The 25,048-nt window shown below is 52.6% G+C and overlaps 1 protein-coding gene across 1 annotated transcript in view; it reads left to right on the top strand.

The window, feature by feature from the left end:
- LOC126970308 (uncharacterized) overlaps positions 1-24,943 on the top strand; it is a 38,459-nt gene extending 13,516 nt beyond the window's left edge. The window contains exons 6-10 of the mRNA XM_050816150.1: positions 15,208-15,300; positions 16,719-16,809; positions 17,894-18,043; positions 21,505-21,629; positions 22,149-24,943. Coding sequence (XP_050672107.1) covers positions 15,208-15,300; positions 16,719-16,809; positions 17,894-18,043; positions 21,505-21,629; positions 22,149-22,385 — 696 coding nt within the window. The 3' untranslated portion in view covers positions 22,386-24,943. The remainder of the gene's footprint in view (positions 1-15,207; positions 15,301-16,718; positions 16,810-17,893; positions 18,044-21,504; positions 21,630-22,148) is intronic.
- Positions 24,944-25,048: the final 105 nt, after the last annotated feature.

The following is a 25,048-nucleotide window of genomic DNA, read 5'->3' on the forward strand; positions in this document are numbered from 1 at the left end:
GCCGCACTCCGCGCACTCGCCGCACTCGCTCAGCAACGCCAGCTCGGTGAGTGACACACGTACATATAATATAGGAGGCGGGGTGTCCGCGCGCACCGACCTGGCGCGACACCGGCACCACGCGCCGCACTCGCTCAGCAACGCCAGCTCGGTGAGTGACACACGTACATATAATATAGGAGGCGGGGTGTCCGCGCGCACCGACCTGGCGCGACACCGGCACCACGCGCCGCACTCCGCGCACTCGCCGCACTCGCTCAGCAACGCCAGCTCGGTGAGTGACACACGTACATATAATATAGGAGGCGGGGTGTCCGCGCGCACCGACCTGGCGCGACACCGGCACCACGCGCCGCACTCGCTCAGCAACGCCAGCTCGGTGAGTGACACACGTACATATAATATAGGAGGCGGGGTGTCCGCGCGCACCGACCTGGCGCGACACCGGCACCACGCGCCGCACTCCGCGCACTCGCCGCACTCGCTCAGCAACGCCAGCTCGGTGAGTGACACACGTACATATAATATAGGAGGCGGGGTGTCCGCGCGCACCGACCTGGCGCGACACCGGCACCACGCGCCGCACTCCGCGCACTCGCCGCACTCGCTCAGCAACGCCAGCTCGGTGAGTGACACACGTACATATAATATAGGAGGCGGGGTGTCCGCGCGCACCGACCTGGCGCGACACCGGCACCACGCGCCGCACTCCGCGCACTCGCCGCACTCGCTCAGCAACGCCAGCTCGGTGAGTGACACACGTACATATAATATAGGAGGCGGGGTGTCCGCGCGCACCGACCTGGCGCGACACCGGCACCACGCGCCGCACTCCGCGCACTCGCCGCACTCGCTCAGCAACGCCAGCTCGGTGAGTGACACACGTACATATAATATAGGAGGCGGGGTGTCCGCGCGCACCGACCTGGCGCGACACCGGCACCACGCGCCGCACTCCGCGCACTCGCCGCACTCGCTCAGCAACGCCAGCTCGGTGAGTGACACACGTACATATAATATAGGAGGCGGGGTGTCCGCGCGCACCGACCTGGCGCGACACCGGCACCACGCGCCGCACTCGCTCAGCAACGCCAGCTCGGTGAGTGACACACGTACATATAATATAGGAGGCGGGGTGTCCGCGCGCACCGACCTGGCGCGACACCGGCACCACGCGCCGCACTCCGCGCACTCGCCGCACTCGCTCAGCAACGCCAGCTCGGTGAGTGACACACGTACATATAATATAGGAGGCGGGGTGTCCGCGCGCACCGACCTGGCGCGACACCGGCACCACGCGCCGCACTCGCTCAGCAACGCCAGCTCGGTGAGTGACACACGTACATATAATATAGGAGGCGGGGTGTCCGCGCGCACCGACCTGGCGCGACACCGGCACCACGCGCCGCACTCCGCGCACTCGCCGCACTCGCTCAGCAACGCCAGCTCGGTGAGTGACACACGTACATATAATATAGGAGGCGGGGTGTCCGCGCGCACCGACCTGGCGCGACACCGGCACCACGCGCCGCACTCCGCGCACTCGCCGCACTCGCTCAGCAACGCCAGCTCGGTGAGTGACACACGTACATATAATATAGGAGGCGGGGTGTCCGCGCGCACCGACCTGGCGCGACACCGGCACCACGCGCCGCACTCGCTCAGCAACGCCAGCTCGGTGAGTGACACACGTACATATAATATAGGAGGCGGGGTGTCCGCGCGCACCGACCTGGCGCGACACCGGCACCACGCGCCGCACTCCGCGCACTCGCCGCACTCGCTCAGCAACGCCAGCTCGGTGAGTGACACACGTACATATAATATAGGAGGCGGGGTGTCCGCGCGCACCGACCTGGCGCGACACCGGCACCACGCGCCGCACTCGCTCAGCAACGCCAGCTCGGTGAGTGACACACGTACATATAATATAGGAGGCGGGGTGTCCGCGCGCACCGACCTGGCGCGACACCGGCACCACGCGCCGCACTCCGCGCACTCGCCGCACTCGCTCAGCAACGCCAGCTCGGTGAGTGACACACGTACATATAATATAGGAGGCGGGGTGTCCGCGCGCACCGACCTGGCGCGACACCGGCACCACGCGCCGCACTCGCTCAGCAACGCCAGCTCGGTGAGTGACACACGTACATATAATATAGGAGGCGGGGTGTCCGCGCGCACCGACCTGGCGCGACACCGGCACCACGCGCCGCACTCCGCGCACTCGCCGCACTCGCTCAGCAACGCCAGCTCGGTGAGTGACACACGTACATATAATATAGGAGGCGGGGTGTCCGCGCGCACCGACCTGGCGCGACACCGGCACCACGCGCCGCACTCCGCGCACTCGCCGCACTCGCTCAGCAACGCCAGCTCGGTGAGTGACACACGTACATATAATATAGGAGGCGGGGTGTCCGCGCGCACCGACCTGGCGCGACACCGGCACCACGCGCCGCACTCCGCGCACTCGCCGCACTCGCTCAGCAACGCCAGCTCGGTGAGTGACACACGTACATATAATATAGGAGGCGGGGTGTCCGCGCGCACCGACCTGGCGCGACACCGGCACCACGCGCCGCACTCCGCGCACTCGCCGCACTCGCTCAGCAACGCCAGCTCGGTGAGTGACACACGTACATATAATATAGGAGGCGGGGTGTCCGCGCGCACCGACCTGGCGCGACACCGGCACCACGCGCCGCACTCGCTCAGCAACGCCAGCTCGGTGAGTGACACACGTACATATAATATAGGAGGCGGGGTGTCCGCGCGCACCGACCTGGCGCGACACCGGCACCACGCGCCGCACTCCGCGCACTCGCCGCACTCGCTCAGCAACGCCAGCTCGGTGAGTGACACACGTACATATAATATAGGAGGCGGGGTGTCCGCGCGCACCGACCTGGCGCGACACCGGCACCACGCGCCGCACTCCGCGCACTCGCCGCACTCGCTCAGCAACGCCAGCTCGGTGAGTGACACACGTACATATAATATAGGAGGCGGGGTGTCCGCGCGCACCGACCTGGCGCGACACCGGCACCACGCGCCGCACTCGCTCAGCAACGCCAGCTCGGTGAGTGACACACGTACATATAATATAGGAGGCGGGGTGTCCGCGCGCACCGACCTGGCGCGACACCGGCACCACGCGCCGCACTCCGCGCACTCGCCGCACTCGCTCAGCAACGCCAGCTCGGTGAGTGACACACGTACATATAATATAGGAGGCGGGGTGTCCGCGCGCACCGACCTGGCGCGACACCGGCACCACGCGCCGCACTTCGCGCACTCGCCGCACTCGCTCAGCAACGCCAGCTCGGTGAGTGACACACGTACATATAATATAGGAGGCGGGGTGTCCGCGCGCACCGACCTGGCGCGACACCGGCACCACGCGCCGCACTCCGCGCACTCGCCGCACTCGCTCAGCAACGCCAGCTCGGTGAGTGACACACGTACATATAATATAGGAGGCGGGGTGTCCGCGCGCACCGACCTGGCGCGACACCGGCACCACGCGCCGCACTCCGCGCACTCGCCGCACTCGCTCAGCAACGCCAGCTCGGTGAGTGACACACGTACATATAATATAGGAGGCGGGGTGTCCGCGCGCACCGACCTGGCGCGACACCGGCACCACGCGCCGCACTCCGCGCACTCGCCGCACTCGCTCAGCAACGCCAGCTCGGTGAGTGACACACGTACATATAATATAGGAGGCGGGGTGTGCGCGCGCACCGACCTGGCGCGACACCGGCACCACGCGCCGCACTCCGCGCACTCGCCGCACTCGCTCAGCAACGCCAGCTCGGTGAGTGACACACGTACATATAATATAGGAGGCGGGGTGTCCGCGCGCACCGACCTGGCGCGACACCGGCACCACGCGCCGCACTCGCTCAGCAACGCCAGCTCGGTGAGTGACACACGTACATATAATATAGGAGGCGGGGTGTGCGCGCGCACCGACCTGGCGCGACACCGGCACCACGCGCCGCACTCCGCGCACTCGCCGCACTCGCTCAGCAACGCCAGCTCGGTGAGTGACACACGTACATATAATATAGGAGGCGGGGTGTCCGCGCGCACCGACCTGGCGCGACACCGGCACCACGCGCCGCACTCGCTCAGCAACGCCAGCTCGGTGAGTGACACACGTACATATAATATAGGAGGCGGGGTGTCCGCGCGCACCGACCTGGCGCGACACCGGCACCACGCGCCGCACTCCGCGCACTCGCCGCACTCGCTCAGCAACGCCAGCTCGGTGAGTGACACACGTACATATAATATAGGAGGCGGGGTGTCCGCGCGCACCGACCTGGCGCGACACCGGCACCACGCGCCGCACTCCGCGCACTCGCCGCACTCGCTCAGCAACGCCAGCTCGGTGAGTGACACACGTACATATAATATAGGAGGCGGGGTGTCCGCGCGCACCGACCTGGCGCGACACCGGCACCACGCGCCGCACTCGCTCAGCAACGCCAGCTCGGTGAGTGACACACGTACATATAATATAGGAGGCGGGGTGTCCGCGCGCACCGACCTGGCGCGACACCGGCACCACGCGCCGCACTCCGCGCACTCGCCGCACTCGCTCAGCAACGCCAGCTCGGTGAGTGACACACGTACATATAATATAGGAGGCGGGGTGTCCGCGCGCACCGACCTGGCGCGACACCGGCACCACGCGCCGCACTCCGCGCACTCGCCGCACTCGCTCAGCAACGCCAGCTCGGTGAGTGACACACGTACATATAATATAGGAGGCGGGGTGTCCGCGCGCACCGACCTGGCGCGACACCGGCACCACGCGCCGCACTCGCTCAGCAACGCCAGCTCGGTGAGTGACACACGTACATATAATATAGGAGGCGGGGTGTCCGCGCGCACCGACCTGGCGCGACACCGGCACCACGCGCCGCACTCCGCGCACTCGCCGCACTCGCTCAGCAACGCCAGCTCGGTGAGTGACACACGTACATATAATATAGGAGGCGGGGTGTCCGCGCGCACCGACCTGGCGCGACACCGGCACCACGCGCCGCACTCCGCGCACTCGCCGCACTCGCTCAGCAACGCCAGCTCGGTGAGTGACACACGTACATATAATATAGGAGGCGGGGTGTCCGCGCGCACCGACCTGGCGCGACACCGGCACCACGCGCCGCACTCCGCGCACTCGCCGCACTCGCTCAGCAACGCCAGCTCGGTGAGTGACACACGTACATATAATATAGGAGGCGGGGTGTCCGCGCGCACCGACCTGGCGCGACACCGGCACCACGCGCCGCACTCCGCGCACTCGCCGCACTCGCTCAGCAACGCCAGCTCGGTGAGTGACACACGTACATATAATATAGGAGGCGGGGTGTCCGCGCGCACCGACCTGGCGCGACACCGGCACCACGCGCCGCACTCCGCGCACTCGCCGCACTCGCTCAGCAACGCCAGCTCGGTGAGTGACACACGTACATATAATATAGGAGGCGGGGTGTCCGCGCGCACCGACCTGGCGCGACACCGGCACCACGCGCCGCACTCCGCGCACTCGCCGCACTCGCTCAGCAACGCCAGCTCGGTGAGTGACACACGTACATATAATATAGGAGGCGGGGTGTCCGCGCGCACCGACCTGGCGCGACACCGACACCACGCGCCGCACTCCGCGCACTCGCCGCACTCGCTCAGCAACGCCAGCTCGGTGAGTGACACACGTACATATAATATAGGAGGCGGGGTGTCCGCGCGCACCGACCTGGCGCGACACCGGCACCACGCGCCGCACTCCGCGCACTGGCCGCACTCGCTCAGCAACGCCAGCTCGGTGAGTGACACACGTACATATAATATAGGAGGCGGGGTGTCCGCGCGCACCGACCTGGCGCGACACCGGCACCACGCGCCGCACTCCGCGCACTCGCCGCACTCGCTCAGCAACGCCAGCTCGGTGAGTGACACACGTACATATAATATAGGAGGCGGGGTGTCCGCGCGCACCGACCTGGCGCGACACCGGCACCACGCGCCGCACTCCGCGCACTCGCCGCACTCGCTCAGCAACGCCAGCTCGGTGAGTGACACACGTACATATAATATAGGAGGCGGGGTGTCCGCGCGCACCGACCTGGCGCGACACCGGCACCACGCGCCGCACTCGCTCAGCAACGCCAGCTCGGTGAGTGACACACGTACATATAATATAGGAGGCGGGGTGTCCGCGCGCACCGACCTGGCGCGACACCGGCACCACGCGCCGCACTCCGCGCACTCGCCGCACTCGCTCAGCAACGCCAGCTCGGTGAGTGACACACGTACATATAATATAGGAGGCGGGGTGTCCGCGCGCACCGACCTGGCGCGACACCGGCACCACGCGCCGCACTCCGCGCACTCGCCGCACTCGCTCAGCAACGCCAGCTCGGTGAGTGACACACGTACATATAATATAGGAGGCGGGGTGTCCGCGCGCACCGACCTGGCGCGACACCGGCACCACGCGCCGCACTCCGCGCACTCGCCGCACTCGCTCAGCAACGCCAGCTCGGTGAGTGACACACGTACATATAATATAGGAGGCGGGGTGTCCGCGCGCACCGACCTGGCGCGACACCGGCACCACGCGCCGCACTCCGCGCACTCGCCGCACTCGCTCAGCAACGCCAGCTCGGTGAGTGACACACGTACATATAATATAGGAGGCGGGGTGTCCGCGCGCACCGACCTGGCGCGACACCGGCACCACGCGCCGCACTCCGCGCACTCGCCGCACTCGCTCAGCAACGCCAGCTCGGTGAGTGACACACGTACATATAATATAGGAGGCGGGGTGTCCGCGCGCACCGACCTGGCGCGACACCGGCACCACGCGCCGCACTCCGCGCACTCGCCGCACTCGCTCAGCAACGCCAGCTCGGTGAGTGACACACGTACATATAATATAGGAGGCGGGGTGTCCGCGCGCACCGACCTGGCGCGACACCGACACCACGCGCCGCACTCCGCGCACTCGCCGCACTCGCTCAGCAACGCCAGCTCGGTGAGTGACACACGTACATATAATATAGGAGGCGGGGTGTCCGCGCGCACCGACCTGGCGCGACACCGGCACCACGCGCCGCACTCCGCGCACTCGCCGCACTCGCTCAGCAACGCCAGCTCGGTGAGTGACACACGTACATATAATATAGGAGGCGGGGTGTCCGCGCGCACCGACCTGGCGCGACACCGGCACCACGCGCCGCACTCCGCGCACTCGCCGCACTCGCTCAGCAACGCCAGCTCGGTGAGTGACACACGTACATATAATATAGGAGGCGGGGTGTCCGCGCGCACCGACCTGGCGCGACACCGGCACCACGCGCCGCACTCCGCGCACTCGCCGCACTCGCTCAGCAACGCCAGCTCGGTGAGTGACACACGTACATATAATATAGGAGGCGGGGTGTCCGCGCGCACCGACCTGGCGCGACACCGGCACCACGCGCCGCACTCCGCGCACTCGCCGCACTCGCTCAGCAACGCCAGCTCGGTGAGTGACACACGTACATATAATATAGGAGGCGGGGTGTCCGCGCGCACCGACCTGGCGCGACACCGGCACCACGCGCCGCACTCCGCGCACTCGCCGCACTCGCTCAGCAACGCCAGCTCGGTGAGTGACACACGTACATATAATATAGGAGGCGGGGTGTCCGCGCGCACCGACCTGGCGCGACACCGGCACCACGCGCCGCACTCCGCGCACTCGCCGCACTCGCTCAGCAACGCCAGCTCGGTGAGTGACACACGTACATATAATATAGGAGGCGGGGTGTCCGCGCGCACCGACCTGGCGCGACACCGGCACCACGCGCCGCACTCCGCGCACTCGCCGCACTCGCTCAGCAACGCCAGCTCGGTGAGTGACACACGTACATATAATATAGGAGGCGGGGTGTCCGCGCGCACCGACCTGGCGCGACACCGGCACCACGCGCCGCACTCCGCGCACTCGCCGCACTCGCTCAGCAACGCCAGCTCGGTGAGTGACACACGTACATATAATATAGGAGGCGGGGTGTCCGCGCGCACCGACCTGGCGCGACACCGGCACCACGCGCCGCACTCCGCGCACTCGCCGCACTCGCTCAGCAACGCCAGCTCGGTGAGTGACACACGTACATATAATATAGGAGGCGGGGTGTCCGCGCGCACCGACCTGGCGCGACACCGGCACCACGCGCCGCACTCCGCGCACTCGCCGCACTCGCTCAGCAACGCCAGCTCGGTGAGTGACACACGTACATATAATATAGGAGGCGGGGTGTCCGCGCGCACCGACCTGGCGCGACACCGGCACCACGCGCCGCACTCCGCGCACTCGCCGCACTCGCTCAGCAACGCCAGCTCGGTGAGTGACACACGTACATATAATATAGGAGGCGGGGTGTCCGCGCGCACCGACCTGGCGCGACACCGGCACCACGCGCCGCACTCCGCGCACTCGCCGCACTCGCTCAGCAACGCCAGCTCGGTGAGTGACACACGTACATATAATATAGGAGGCGGGGTGTCCGCGCGCACCGACCTGGCGCGACACCGGCACCACGCGCCGCACTCGCTCAGCAACGCCAGCTCGGTGAGTGACACACGTACATATAATATAGGAGGCGGGGTGTCCGCGCGCACCGACCTGGCGCGACACCGGCACCACGCGCCGCACTCCGCGCACTCGCCGCACTCGCTCAGCAACGCCAGCTCGGTGAGTGACACACGTACATATAATATAGGAGGCGGGGTGTCCGCGCGCACCGACCTGGCGCGACACCGGCACCACGCGCCGCACTCCGCGCACTCGCCGCACTCGCTCAGCAACGCCAGCTCGGTGAGTGACACACGTACATATAATATAGGAGGCGGGGTGTCCGCGCGCACCGACCTGGCGCGACACCGGCACCACGCGCCGCACTCGCTCAGCAACGCCAGCTCGGTGAGTGACACACGTACATATAATATAGGAGGCGGGGTGTCCGCGCGCACCGACCTGGCGCGACACCGGCACCACGCGCCGCACTCGCTCAGCAACGCCAGCTCGGTGAGTGACACACGTACATATAATATAGGAGGCGGGGTGTCCGCGCGCACCGACCTGGCGCGACACCGGCACCACGCGCCGCACTCGCTCAGCAACGCCAGCTCGGTGAGTGACACACGTACATATAATATAGGAGGCGGGGTGTCCGCGCGCACCGACCTGGCGCGACACCGGCACCACGCGCCGCACTCCGCGCACTCGCCGCACTCGCTCAGCAACGCCAGCTCGGTGAGTGACACACGTACATATAATATAGGAGGCGGGGTGTCCGCGCGCACCGACCTGGCGCGACACCGGCACCACGCGCCGCACTCGCTCAGCAACGCCAGCTCGGTGAGTGACACACGTACATATAATATAGGAGGCGGGGTGTCCGCGCGCACCGACCTGGCGCGACACCGGCACCACGCGCCGCACTCCGCGCACTCGCCGCACTCGCTCAGCAACGCCAGCTCGGTGAGTGACACACGTACATATAATATAGGAGGCGGGGTGTCCGCGCGCACCGACCTGGCGCGACACCGGCACCACGCGCCGCACTCCGCGCACTCGCCGCACTCGCTCAGCAACGCCAGCTCGGTGAGTGACACACGTACATATAATATAGGAGGCGGGGTGTCCGCGCGCACCGACCTGGCGCGACACCGGCACCACGCGCCGCACTCCGCGCACTCGCCGCACTCGCTCAGCAACGCCAGCTCGGTGAGTGACACACGTACATATAATATAGGAGGCGGGGTGTCCGCGCGCACCGACCTGGCGCGACACCGGCACCACGCGCCGCACTCGCTCAGCAACGCCAGCTCGGTGAGTGACACACGTACATATAATATAGGAGGCGGGGTGTCCGCGCGCACCGACCTGGCGCGACACCGGCACCACGCGCCGCACTCGCTCAGCAACGCCAGCTCGGTGAGTGACACACGTACATATAATATAGGAGGCGGGGTGTCCGCGCGCACCGACCTGGCGCGACACCGGCACCACGCGCCGCACTCGCTCAGCAACGCCAGCTCGGTGAGTGACACACGTACATATAATATAGGAGGCGGGGTGTCCGCGCGCACCGACCTGGCGCGACACCGGCACCACGCGCCGCACTCCGCGCACTCGCCGCACTCGCTCAGCAACGCCAGCTCGGTGAGTGACACACGTACATATAATATAGGAGGCGGGGTGTCCGCGCGCACCGACCTGGCGCGACACCGGCACCACGCGCCGCACTCCGCGCACTCGCCGCACTCGCTCAGCAACGCCAGCTCGGTGAGTGACACACGTACATATAATATAGGAGGCGGGGTGTCCGCGCGCACCGACCTGGCGCGACACCGGCACCACGCGCCGCACTCCGCGCACTCGCCGCACTCGCTCAGCAACGCCAGCTCGGTGAGTGACACACGTACATATAATATAGGAGGCGGGGTGTCCGCGCGCACCGACCTGGCGCGACACCGGCACCACGCGCCGCACTCCGCGCACTCGCCGCACTCGCTCAGCAACGCCAGCTCGGTGAGTGACACACGTACATATAATATAGGAGGCGGGGTGTCCGCGCGCACCGACCTGGCGCGACACCGGCACCACGCGCCGCACTCCGCGCACTCGCCGCACTCGCTCAGCAACGCCAGCTCGGTGAGTGACACACGTACATATAATATAGGAGGCGGGGTGTCCGCGCGCACCGACCTGGCGCGACACCGGCACCACGCGCCGCACTCCGCGCACTCGCCGCACTCGCTCAGCAACGCCAGCTCGGTGAGTGACACACGTACATATAATATAGGAGGCGGGGTGTCCGCGCGCACCGACCTGGCGCGACACCGGCACCACGCGCCGCACTCCGCGCACTCGCCGCACTCGCTCAGCAACGCCAGCTCGGTGAGTGACACACGTACATATAATATAGGAGGCGGGGTGTCCGCGCGCACCGACCTGGCGCGACACCGGCACCACGCGCCGCACTCCGCGCACTCGCCGCACTCGCTCAGCAACGCCAGCTCGGTGAGTGACACACGTACATATAATATAGGAGGCGGGGTGTCCGCGCGCACCGACCTGGCGCGACACCGGCACCACGCGCCGCACTCCGCGCACTCGCCGCACTCGCTCAGCAACGCCAGCTCGGTGAGTGACACACGTACATATAATATAGGAGGCGGGGTGTCCGCGCGCACCGACCTGGCGCGACACCGGCACCACGCGCCGCACTCGCTCAGCAACGCCAGCTCGGTGAGTGACACACGTACATATAATATAGGAGGCGGGGTGTCCGCGCGCACCGACCTGGCGCGACACCGGCACCACGCGCCGCACTCCGCGCACTCGCCGCACTCGCTCAGCAACGCCAGCTCGGTGAGTGACACACGTACATATAATATAGGAGGCGGGGTGTCCGCGCGCACCGACCTGGCGCGACACCGGCACCACGCGCCGCACTCGCTCAGCAACGCCAGCTCGGTGAGTGACACACGTACATATAATATAGGAGGCGGGGTGTCCGCGCGCACCGACCTGGCGCGACACCGGCACCACGCGCCGCACTCCGCGCACTCGCCGCACTCGCTCAGCAACGCCAGCTCGGTGAGTGACACACGTACATATAATATAGGAGGCGGGGTGTCCGCGCGCACCGACCTGGCGCGACACCGGCACCACGCGCCGCACTCGCTCAGCAACGCCAGCTCGGTGAGTGACACACGTACATATAATATAGGAGGCGGGGTGTCCGCGCGCACCGACCTGGCGCGACACCGGCACCACGCGCCGCACTCCGCGCACTCGCCGCACTCGCTCAGCAACGCCAGCTCGGTGAGTGACACACGTACATATAATATAGGAGGCGGGGTGTCCGCGCGCACCGACCTGGCGCGACACCGGCACCACGCGCCGCACTCCGCGCACTCGCCGCACTCGCTCAGCAACGCCAGCTCGGTGAGTGACACACGTACATATAATATAGGAGGCGGGGTGTCCGCGCGCACCGACCTGGCGCGACACCGGCACCACGCGCCGCACTCCGCGCACTCGCCGCACTCGCTCAGCAACGCCAGCTCGGTGAGTGACACACGTACATATAATATAGGAGGCGGGGTGTCCGCGCGCACCGACCTGGCGCGACACCGGCACCACGCGCCGCACTCGCTCAGCAACGCCAGCTCGGTGAGTGACACACGTACATATAATATAGGAGGCGGGGTGTCCGCGCGCACCGACCTGGCGCGACACCGGCACCACGCGCCGCACTCGCTCAGCAACGCCAGCTCGGTGAGTGACACACGTACATATAATATAGGAGGCGGGGTGTCCGCGCGCACCGACCTGGCGCGACACCGGCACCACGCGCCGCACTCCGCGCACTCGCCGCACTCGCTCAGCAACGCCAGCTCGGTGAGTGACACACGTACATATAATATAGGAGGCGGGGTGTCCGCGCGCACCGACCTGGCGCGACACCGGCACCACGCGCCGCACTCGCTCAGCAACGCCAGCTCGGTGAGTGACACACGTACATATAATATAGGAGGCGGGGTGTCCGCGCGCACCGACCTGGCGCGACACCGGCACCACGCGCCGCACTCGCTCAGCAACGCCAGCTCGGTGAGTGACACACGTACATATAATATAGGAGGCGGGGTGTCCGCGCGCACCGACCTGGCGCGACACCGGCACCACGCGCCGCACTCCGCGCACTCGCCGCACTCGCTCAGCAACGCCAGCTCGGTGAGTGACACACGTACATATAATATAGGAGGCGGGGTGTCCGCGCGCACCGACCTGGCGCGACACCGGCACCACGCGCCGCACTCCGCGCACTCGCCGCACTCGCTCAGCAACGCCAGCTCGGTGAGTGACACACGTACATATAATATAGGAGGCGGAGTGTCCGCGCGCACCGACCTGGCGCGACACCGGCACCACGCGCCGCACTCCGCGCACTCGCCGCACTCGCTCAGCAACGCCAGCTCGGTGAGTGACACACGTACATATAATATAGGAGGCGGGGTGTCCGCGCGCACCGACCTGGCGCGACACCGGCACCACGCGCCGCACTCCGCGCACTCGCCGCACTCGCTCAGCAACGCCAGCTCGGTGAGTGACACACGTACATATAATATAGGAGGCGGGGTGTCCGCGCGCACCGACCTGGCGCGACACCGACACCACGCGCCGCACTCCGCGCACTCGCCGCACTCGCTCAGCAACGCCAGCTCGGTGAGTGACACACGTACATATAATATAGGAGGCGGGGTGTCCGCGCGCACCGACCTGGCGCGACACCGGCACCACGCGCCGCACTCCGCGCACTCGCCGCACTCGCTCAGCAACGCCAGCTCGGTGAGTGACACACGTACATCTAATATAGGAGGCGGGGTGTCCGCGCGCACCGACCTGGCGCGACACCGACACCACGCGCCGCACTCCGCGCACTCGCCGCACTCGCTCAGCAACGCCAGCTCGGTGAGTGACACACGTACATATAATATAGGAGGCGGGGTGTCCGCGCGCACCGACCTGGCGCGACACCGGCACCACGCGCCGCACTCCGCGCACTCGCCGCACTCGCTCAGCAACGCCAGCTCGGTGAGTGACACACGTACATATAATATAGGAGGCGGGGTGTCCGCGCGCACCGACCTGGCGCGACACCGGCACCACGCGCCGCACTCCGCGCACTCGCCGCACTCGCTCAGCAACGCCAGCTCGGTGAGTGACACACTCGTTGCTAGCTCTTCTAGCAGTTGCTAGGTAATTCTTGTTTCTTTGAACTGCATTAGCTCTTCTAGCAGTTGCTAGGTACTTCTTTTTTCTTTCAGCTGCACTAGCTCTTCTAGCGGTTGCTAGGTACTTCTTGTTTCTTTCAGCTGCACTAGCTCTTCTAGCGGTTGCTAAGTACTTCTTATTTCTTTCAGCTGCACTAGCTCTAGCGGTTGCTAGGTACTTCTTGTTTCTTTCAGCTGCACTAGCTCTTCTAGCAGTTGCTAGGTACTTCTTGTTTCTTTCAGCTGCACTAGCTCTAGCGGTTGCTAGGTACTTCTTGTTTCTTTCAGCTGCACCAACTCTTCTAGCAGTTGCTAGGTACTTCTTGTTTCTTTCAGCTGCACTAGCTCTAGTGGTTGCTAGGTACTTCTTGTTTCTTTCAGCTGCACTAGCTCTTCTAGCAGTTGCTAGGTACTTCTTGTTTCTTTCAGCTGCACTAGCTCTAGCGGTTGCTAGGTACTTCTTGTTTCTTTCAGCTGCACCAGCTCTTCTAGCAGTTGCTAGGTACTTCTTGTTTCTTTCAGCTGCACTAGCTCTAGTGGTTGCTAGGTACTTCTTGTTTCTTTCAGCTGCACTAGCTCTTCTAGCAGTTGCTAGGTACTTCTTGTTTCTTTCAGCTTCACTAGCTCTAGCGGTTGCTAGGTACTTCTTGTTTCTTTCAGCTGCACCAGCTCTTCTAGCAGTTGCTAGGTACTTCTTGTTTCTTTCAGCTGCACTAGCTCTTCTAGGGAAAGTGATATTCGACTCAGTTCTTGATTCCAATTGACTTTATTTACAATCACCTACATTATTTATACCGAAAATGATTACAATAGTGTGCTGTCGGTGTGCAACAGTGATTATTGAAAAGGTTGCTTACTTATTGCCAAAAACTTATATTCATCACAAAACATTACACGTGTATCCTAGATTTACAGTTCAACATACTGCTTATTAAGTTAAAACTTGATTCGTTGACACTTATTTATTAGAACATTTTAATAAATATTTCGTTTCACTAAAATATTTTTAACTATTATATTTACTATGAATCTATGTATTTATCCAATTTATACATTATATTACATAACAAGTAATAATTAATAATAATTAAGTTCTTGAGTTGAACAATACGTAAATATATGAATTGTATTAAGTTGCTTTCTATTGTGATGTACTACGTACTATATATACTAAATACACACTACATATTAAATCAGTGTCGAGGCTAATAATACATAATATTATGTTAAAGTCACTTTTTTGTTAAACATTCCTTATTTATATTATAACTTATGACCTATATTTAGCAGTGTAATTTTGTTGCCAATAAACTTTATTATTATTATTACTATATTTATATTGTTACAAAATTGTTCCAGTACGACGGGCTAGACGACTCATACAACGATTCTGCGGACGAGTCGCTCAGCGAGAGCACATCGGGTGCGCCGCCGCATAACTCTCAGTTATCCGTAAGTTTTACACGTTATTAACTACTATCACTGACCTGTTTAAATACCACTGGACAGTACCGCTGTTCTATATGTTTGACAGCAAATTGTTTGTGCCTATTTGAAGCGCCACTCGCGAGCGTTCAGAGAACTAATTTTGACGTATACTACAAATGGCTGCGAAGGAACGTACAATACTCTGAAGTATTTTTGCATTTTGAATTAATTTCGTTCGTTTTCCGTGTAATTCCGTCTTCAAGAATCGACGTACACATTTTTTTTTGTAAATAGTTTCCCACCATCTATCAATGTTTGCTTTGGTTGTCATCACTAGTTTTAGTACCGCAGACTCGCTACATGGCCAACAGTGCCAAAATGGCGAATATCAAACAGCCACAAAAGCAATATGACAGCCGCCAGTCCAGTGGTTATATAATACAGTCATGACTAATACTATACTTGAACTGGGTAAATTTATTATATTGGACAAAAATATATACTTCCTTTATTTGTTTATTTATAATTGGATATCCAGTTGTTGTTACAATATAACGTACATATAAATTTATATCAATAATCTTACTATTAAGTAAAAAAACTTTGTTACCAGGTCATAATCCAAAAAAAAAAAGTACAACATTTTAAGCATGTCACAGCATGCTCAGAAAAAAGTTACATCCGTATTATATTGAAGGAATAAAATATTGGAAACTATTTTTTTTTAAATAAACATCGAAGTACAAAACAAAAATTCTATGGAATTTGAAGAATGTATGATTTCATCCGTTCTCTCTCAACAATCTCAAAACAGCGATTTTGAATTCTGGTAATATCCTTCCTTCGTCCGTTCCAGTTGCTTTGTTTTGATATTAGAATTTTTTAAGCGGTATAATAAGTATTTTATAATATTGTTCAGTTTAAAATAGCTCGTTGGTGTGTCTATCTCTGTATAGCCGAGTGGTTAGCGACCCTACCTACTAAGCTAGAGGTCCCGGGTTCGAATTCCGGTAGGTGCAAGCATTTATATGATGAATATGGATGTTTGTTTCCGAGTCATGGATGTTTAAATGTATTTATGTATGTTTATATGAATTTATGTATGTTTAAGTAAGTATATTGTATTAAATATATTGTTGTCTTGTAACCCATAACACAGGCTATATATGCTTAAATTGGGGCAAGATAATTTGTGTAAAAAGTGTGTCAATATTATTATTATTATTATCTCTAGTATCTATACATACTTATAATAAAAATGTAAATTTTTTCGTCGTGTCGGTTGTCACGTGATAGCCCAATTGCGGGACATATTTTACACTATTCTTTTAAAGCTTGAAAGTATTAAAATTTCGACTCATCAAAAACAGTTTAATTTCAAGTTTTAACTTAAATTTCCAATTATATTATGAGATATATATATTTACATTTTTAATTTGCAGCGTGAAACCAGACAGAGCTGCGGTAGTTCTGTCGGCAGCGCCACCGATGACGCGGTCTACTCCAGGGACCACAGACATCATCAGCTCTCCGGTAACTTGATTTTTTTCTAAAATACTCAAAAATTCCTTGTTATTATGTGATGACCACTATCAATAATTTGCAACAAAACAGGAATTCGCTTTTAAACACTAGTTATTAATAAATACAAAAAACAACAGTTAACTTGAAAACTATACATTAATACTGTTGTACAATTATATCGTTATTAGCAATTGCTTATGTGATTACTATACAATGCTTTATTTATGTATATTTTGCTATGATTGAATAACTGTAAGTGTGTGTGTGTTTCTAATCTTGTGTTATATTTGTTGTGTTCGTGCTAAATCACAATATGTGTGTTCTTCAAATCACAGTTATTTTAATACTCGTTACTTCGTATTACACTGGGAATGAGAATAGTTCGTTGGAGACTTATCTATTGGCTATAGGCGAAATATGTAGGTATACACACATAACTGCCACGAGCGTCGTTTATTATACTCAAAATGAAAATAAAACTTGATGTATTTCTTTTTTAAATTCGCGGAAGTGGTATTATAGAAAACCGTACTATTCATAGGATGAGAATGCTAACATATTTTCATAAAAAAAGAAAAACATAACTAAATTAATTTAACAAAACAAATTATTACATTTGAAGGTTTTTTGTAGCGGCGCGCACTAAACTTGTAAAGGGTGTACATGAAGCAACTTCAACACTTGTAATCGTCTACTGTGACTATGATATCCTATTAGTCGAGTATTGTTTTTAATTAAGTATTAGTATCATGTTGTAATAGATTCACTCTATGAGATAAAAGGTATACCCAAAAAAAATATTTATATAATATATGAATCAAAAATGACTAAATTATTTGACTATAAGACACTAACTTTTAATTAAATTATTTTTAGGGCTCACGGCGTAGAATTATATGCGCGTTATTTGAGATAAATAATAGTTATAAAAATCAAATAATTAACAGTAGGGCCACCGAAATAATCGAGTTGAGTCATATTTACGTAGTCATTTGAAATAGATGCGTTCGGCTGTATGGTGTACAAGCCTTTGCCTATTTCGATTTGAAGAATGAAAAGAAATGGATAAAAATATAACAGCTGAGTACGATAGGGCCGGCCGCGTCGCTCGCCGAGCAACTGAAGCACGTACTGGCGGAGCGAGAGCGGCGCCTGGCGACCTCCTCCCCGCCCGACCCCGTGCGACTGACGCACGACCTGGTGGACGAGATACGACAGGCCGTCAGCGAGGCCAACGCGAGAGGTACCGCCCCCACCTGAGCCATTTTATAGACGGATGCAACCCAGCGTCCCATCACAGGTGACCTTGATTGTTGCCATCACCGTACACTGCCGATGACTTTCGAATATTGATATGACCTTCATCGTCCTTGGATTGTGGGCGCGTGATTCTATCCGCGGTTAGACAGTGTAGATTGCATCCGTTTAACCGGAAAATTACATCTAATAAAGACAGTTGCGCCAGGCTAGCGAAACTCTAAGAAGAAAGCGATTCACTCGATTGTATGAAATGTGCAGTCATTGATAGATTGACAGATGACGGTTAGAATCTTGTATAAAAAAGGAGATAGCCGAAATCCAATAGCAACTGTTCGCTTTCAAACTTAGCCGAATTATACTTCAAGGCTAATCGCGATACTGTAATTACTACTATTTCAAACTTACGTCAAATGACTGCACATTTCATACTAAACTAAATTTCAATTTTCTAATTACGTAGTGCTTACATCCTCTTTGAGATGCGCTGTAACACGCAGTGAGTGCTGATATATACGTTAATAAAATGTCGCGATAAGATCATGTCCATAATAAATGAAAGGACTGAGATAAAATACCACATTTTTTGTATGATCCATATAAAATGTATTATCATTTAATTTAAATTATTAGAATTAGTAGTGTACGGTTAAGCAACCGTAAAAAGTTTTCAATGTAAATGACATCATGCAATATTGTTTGCTGTGTTATATTTTTCAATATATTACTAGGCTCTTAGCGGTCTTTTCCTTTATAATCATGAATTTTTATATCAGCATTTCTAAAAAAAATGTCTATTTCAACCCGCACCCATACTGTAGTGTTAATTACTTAGAAAAAAATAACCCTGAAATTATAAAGCATCAAACTGCTAAAGAAAGGCACTCTTTGAAATTTTGACAAGTTTGGAGCAATTACCAAAGCCATTGTTTACAACATGATAAGATGTTTTCACACCAAAACACGACTCGCGACTGATTCGCTAGCATATTGGCGCGCGAACGACATCCGTGTGGCCGAAATACAATCCAAGGATGGAAACCAAGCTCACTTCAAGATGACCCCTGACGGAAGGCTGGATTACATCCGTATAAAAATGCTAATCACAATCGAATGTCACCAGTTAACGCTCAATATTTCCGAGCGCTCCCACTACTATAGGTGTTTTTGCTCCAAGCAATAGTAAAATGTGTACATATCTATTTGTTGATGTATAGAGTTTTTATAATTATTAGAATACTATTCACGTGCCAGTGACGTACACAAGCGAGGAATAAAATACTTCTGTCACCTTTAATGTGTGATAAGGTAATTTATTGTGTATTCCTTATACATACATGACTTGCTGCAATTAAAATATTGTTCTGTATTACTAGGAATATTAAAATATGTGTAAAGTGGGAAGAACTTGCCCACAGAAATCAATAATCCGGAAATACAACTAAATATATGTTTTATTTGCAATGATACTGAAGTGGCAACTAAAATCTGAGCAGCGGTTTCGTTTGCGATAGCAGAAAAAAGAAATAAAATACATTTCAAATTGATTTTCATAAAAATAAAGTGAATAAAAAAATATGTATATTGTATGGTAGTCGTCGAATACCACAAACTTATTAAATGACGAATATAATCTTTACAAACAATCATTTTAACACAAAACCCATTATTATTGTGCTTCAAAATAATGCTTTTCTGGTGGTGGATTATTTTGTTAAATTTTCTACTTATATATTATAAGCTTCAACTAATTAAAAAAAAATCAGACTGAGATCCGGACACATGCCTTTGAATAAGTTTAAATTCTTGATGAAAATTGCGGAGTCACCTCTATGTGAGTCATGTGAAACAATTGAGGATGTTGAGCACTTTTTAAAGGAATGTGTCCGATTTCAGTCTAGTAGAGACAAAATTGTAAGACTTATGGGTTTGATCAGATTTGATACGGGCATGTTTGTAAATATACTTGCCTGCCCTGCATCTAAGGATGCCATAAGTCTTATTTGTTGAACACTATCGATATAACTTGCTTTTCGTTTTATTAACTTTTTTTTTTTAGTTTGATATGTTAAGAATTTTGTTTTTCTTTTTAATGTACTTAGATTATAATGGGGCTAACATGTACATACGTATAAAAGCCCCTTAATCAATAAAGAAAAAAAAAATTAAAAAATGTATAAAAATATGTTAAGCTGGGTCTACATACATCGAACGAAGTCAAACGAAAGAGAGTGTACGGCCAAATGCCAATCAAACAGAATCTTTTGTCCGCCATCATTCATTGTAGGTATATGGACAAAACTTAAGTTATACTTCGTTGGTATTAGTGAGATAATATTTTTTTCACGAATTTAAGCAAATATTAACTGAGCAGACTTATTTTAATATTTCATATAATAGTGTTTATAGATATTTTTATAGAATCATAATATAAAACATATTGACATCGGCGCGAGTAACTTCGTCTTAATCTGAAAATACACTCTGATTTGTTTTTCTTAACGCGACAAAAGAAGTATAAGTTCAGAATATATTAGTTATGCTCTTTATTATATTATTCTCTCACGATTTATTCTTTTCATTCTATGCATATGGATATTTCAGAAGTACTTGGTATTAAGTAGTTACTGTATCTATACACAGTAATAAATTGAAAAGCAATATCATAAAATTTTTGAGCGATTTTTACGTTATTATTATGTCATAACCAATCTTGCACGCAACGCTGATACTTTTCAGTAGTGACGTCAATGATGTACTATAATATAATCACTAAGGTAGAAAGGCTAGTTGGAGGCTCCTTTGCACAGGATGCCGGCTAGATACTGGGTACCACAACGGCGCCTTTTTCTGCCGAGAAGCAGTAATGTGTAAGCATTACTGTGTTTCGGTCTGAAGGGCGCCGTAGCTAGTGAAATTACTGGGCGCTCGTCATCTTGAGAGATAAGATGTTAAGATTCACCTTCGCACGACACGGCACAAGTTAGGATATCATCCTCATCCTCTGGATGTGTGGCGGTCCTCTATAGTGCGGTTTACAAGGAGCTTTCTTCCACGTACTACAAAGCTGTGGAATGAACTTCCTTGTGCGGTGTTTCCGGGACGATACGACATGGGTACCTTCAAAAAAAGCGCGTACACCTTCCTTAAAGGCCGGCAACGCTCCTGTGATTCCTCTGGTGTTGCAAGAGAGTATGGGCGGCGGTGATCACTTAACAACAGGTGACCCGTACGCTCGTTTGTCCTCCTATTCCATAAAAAAAAAAATTTAAGTCTCATTTGTAGCAGTAATTTTACTAGCTACTACGTCGCCCTTCAGACCGAAGTGCTCACATTACTGTTTCACGGCAAGACGCCGTTGTGATGCTCATAATCTAATCCGCATTCTGTGCAAAGGAGCCTCCCAATGTTAAAACTGGTAATGAATCGTGTGGTTGGTTACTATAGTGAAGCGTGCCCCGAGCTGTGTGGTGGGGGGCGAAGTCCCGTGGGAGCCGCTGTCGGCCGCTCCCAGCGAGGTCAGTCTGTCGCCGCCGCACGCGCCGCCCGTCACGCTCTGGACCAAGCAACAGGTACGTCTGACACTCAGCCTAGTAGTTATAAACTCCATTTCAACAAAATATGCATGCAAAGAAAAATTGTCAAACAAAAGTAGGTATTTCAAGAAAACATAGTGTTTTATGATAATAAGTATAAATAATTCAATAGATAGTACGGAGGAAAAACTAAGTAATGTGCGGGCCCAAAAACAAATTCAAATGCTTAATTTTTTAACACTGACTCACTTGCAATGAAAATATTTGCTTATCGAACGTTGCCAATAAAATGCGAATAGGTTCTTTTGTTTTATATTATTTTCCGATATGCACGCATATCTTCTATATATATAATGAAAATGGTCTTTGTTTGAGGCTCTTTCACGCCTAAACCACTGATCGTATCGACATGAAACAACCACCATGGGATACGAAATTTATCCTAGATGGATTATGGCTACTTATTTTTTATTTATAAAATTTGCCCAGCGAAGCGAGCGGGAACTTCTAGTATGTTATACATATATTATGTGTAAAGTTTTTTTTTAATTGCAGGTGTGGCAATGGGTATCGAGTCTAAGTGAGGGCCTGGACCGTCACGCGGGCGCATTCGCAGCCCGCGGTGTGGACGGAGCGCTCCTGCTGACGGTGGCCTCCTCGGACCTCAAGCTGTTGGGGCTGAACGGAGATGAGCGGCGCCGCATGAAGCGCCGGCTCAAGGAGCTGCGTGCCGCCCACGAGAAACACCTCAAGGCTATCAAAAAGGCTGAAAAGAAAGCCAAAAAGAAGTAAGAATTATCACAAGAAGCGCAGAGATGGTTCGAATGTTTGCGCCCGATCAAAATGGAATGATATACGCGCGGTTCATAGCGCAACGATAAGACTTATTCTCAGTACGATGTTTCGCTCTTTTTTTAATATTAAGTACTTCATTCTCACACTACTTCACTCAATAACTCTTTTTTTATCACTTTGACATGTTAAATAGAACCATCCCATTTTGATTGCGCGGAATAGAGATTGTAGGTGCAGATGTCACTCCGCTTCAAGTTTGTCTTTTATCATTGGTAATGGAATACCTTGAAAAGGGGTTAATGATTAATCACCCAATTAATTATTTTATTAAACTAACTTTCAAATTGCTTATAAATTAGGTTTGATATTGCAAACAGTGTATGAATTTTGAAAAGTTTATTTATAACCGAAAACATTGACGCAAAATGAGTACAAAATATAATTGAAAATTAATCATTAAAAACGAGCAATAGAATTTGAAATTTTAATGAACATTACTAACATGTAAAGTAATGGTAATGGGTTTCTGGTAAATGGAGTAATAAACATAAATTATTGGAGGTAATGAAATATTGTTTAAAATGCGTCCTCTAGAAAGAAAGATAATCTCATACAGCATTTCGGTGGCATTGTTGTGCATGAATTTGTCCTTCAAAAAGTTGGAATTAGACTTTTCAACTAACACCTAACATATAACGAAAAACATTCAGTTGGGAGCATCAACAAACTTGAAGCGGTAAAATGATATAAAACATTAATTCCATCACTAAATATTATGGTTATAGGAGCTTATTGTTAGTCAATACATTAGGTACTTTACGAATACTCGGAAGCAATGCGTTTGGTATTTTGATGTGATTGGTGTAATCTGTAATGTTCCACACGTGTCACAATGTGTGCTCGCAGGCTATGAGAAATTCATTTGTAAATGCAACACAATGCAATATTTGGAGGAAATGCAACTATTGTTTATTGATTGTTCAATGTCAGATCAGAGAGAATGTGGGGTAATTATTATAATAATATTATTGTGTCAAATATGATATTTACCCTTGATATTCGTTTTTATATTGCTAAATGTCAATATGTTAGTCATATACGTTCAGATGGTGGTTAAAATTGGCTAGTTAATACGGAGTGCCATCCGACTAGCTCATAGTTATTAGAGAAATTGGACTCGCGTGAACGTTTAGACGAATAACAGTTGAATAAGGCGTATCCCGATTGAATTGGATCCGCTTTCTGGAGCGTTAGTCAAAGTCGGAACCGACAAGTATTAACTGTCTCGCTCACTCTCGATACTCTTGCACTACGATAGCATTATGGTGATTGTTTGCTTGCAACGTTGAGTCAATCCCTAGAATACGGGCCGTAATAATATTACCAAAGCAACATAAACATAATAATTATAATATAAATAAAGAAATACCTAATATATTTTGAGTACTGAACTTCTTCGTTGTTCCTACATTTTGTATTTGTTGTGTCAGTTTCTGTACAATGGTGTGATTCGGATTGCGTGAAAGATACTGGCTCAATCTAGTCATAAGATCAACTTGTAAGATTAACGCCAATTAATTAATATCATCTCTCTGTATTTAATCTAATGGTGATTTTCAAATGTTTAGAGTTATTTATTCTATTGCTATAAATGTATGTGTGATTAATGGCGCTATACTTAGTCTTGCCGAAGATAGGCGTATGTATTTTGTAACGGCATTTATGTATTGTATTGCACAAAATGTACTTAGTGAACGATTTAATTGGATAATGTCTTAGATTTACATGTGTAATTTGTGTACGAATAGCAAATCAACATTTAATATTGTGATCTCATGAAGTATAACGAATTATTGCCATCGTCACACACAAGATAGCCATAGATCGACCGATACTGTCTCCCCCGGGTGTCAGTCAACGGAACAGATTATTGTAACATTCCAGTCTTTCTCTATATATTAGCTAAATGTAGACTCTTTGTAGCTAGACTACCCGTCTCGGGTGACATACCATTGAACAGTATTTTCTTTCTTTTTAGCTCTATTTAATCTTGTCTACTATAAACTATAAATAAATCTTTGTAGACTAGCTTCAAAGAGTAGATTTATTAACTTATTTGGTGTGATTTTATTGATTGGACAGCTTTACAGTTTGTTCTAGGCGAAATTAGAGTAGGTATGTCTTGATTATAATTGTGTTAATGTCGAGTGTCTGTTAGGTTACAATATTATATGTGTAAATACAAGTCTCAAATGGACTGAACTTTTGTGTTGGCTTAGTGTATATTATAAACATTATTGGTTAAGATTAATAAGAGTATGTAAACACGATTACTTGACCTTGAAACCATTAACAATTGCCAAATTATGTACTATTTTTTTTTTATTAATGTTATTGTTTTCTTTTCTTATTATAATTTCATTAAATTATTTAATATTTATTTTGGGACCAAATTAATTTATTACATACTTACAATTTATTTATTATATGTATTTGGGTGTGTTCAGATAAAATAATTTTTATTTATTAAATAAAGAAACCAAAGTTGAAATCAATCTGCTTTTTATTTAAACAAAAAATACCAGATTGAATTGTCTGCATTGTGATTATGACATTTATTTATTATGATTTTTATTTAAATATATTGATGTGTTTGAATA

The sequence above is a fragment of the Leptidea sinapis genome, chromosome 20 (genome assembly GCF_905404315.1).
Source record: "Leptidea sinapis chromosome 20, ilLepSina1.1, whole genome shotgun sequence".
NCBI lineage: Eukaryota > Metazoa > Arthropoda > Insecta > Lepidoptera > Pieridae > Leptidea > Leptidea sinapis.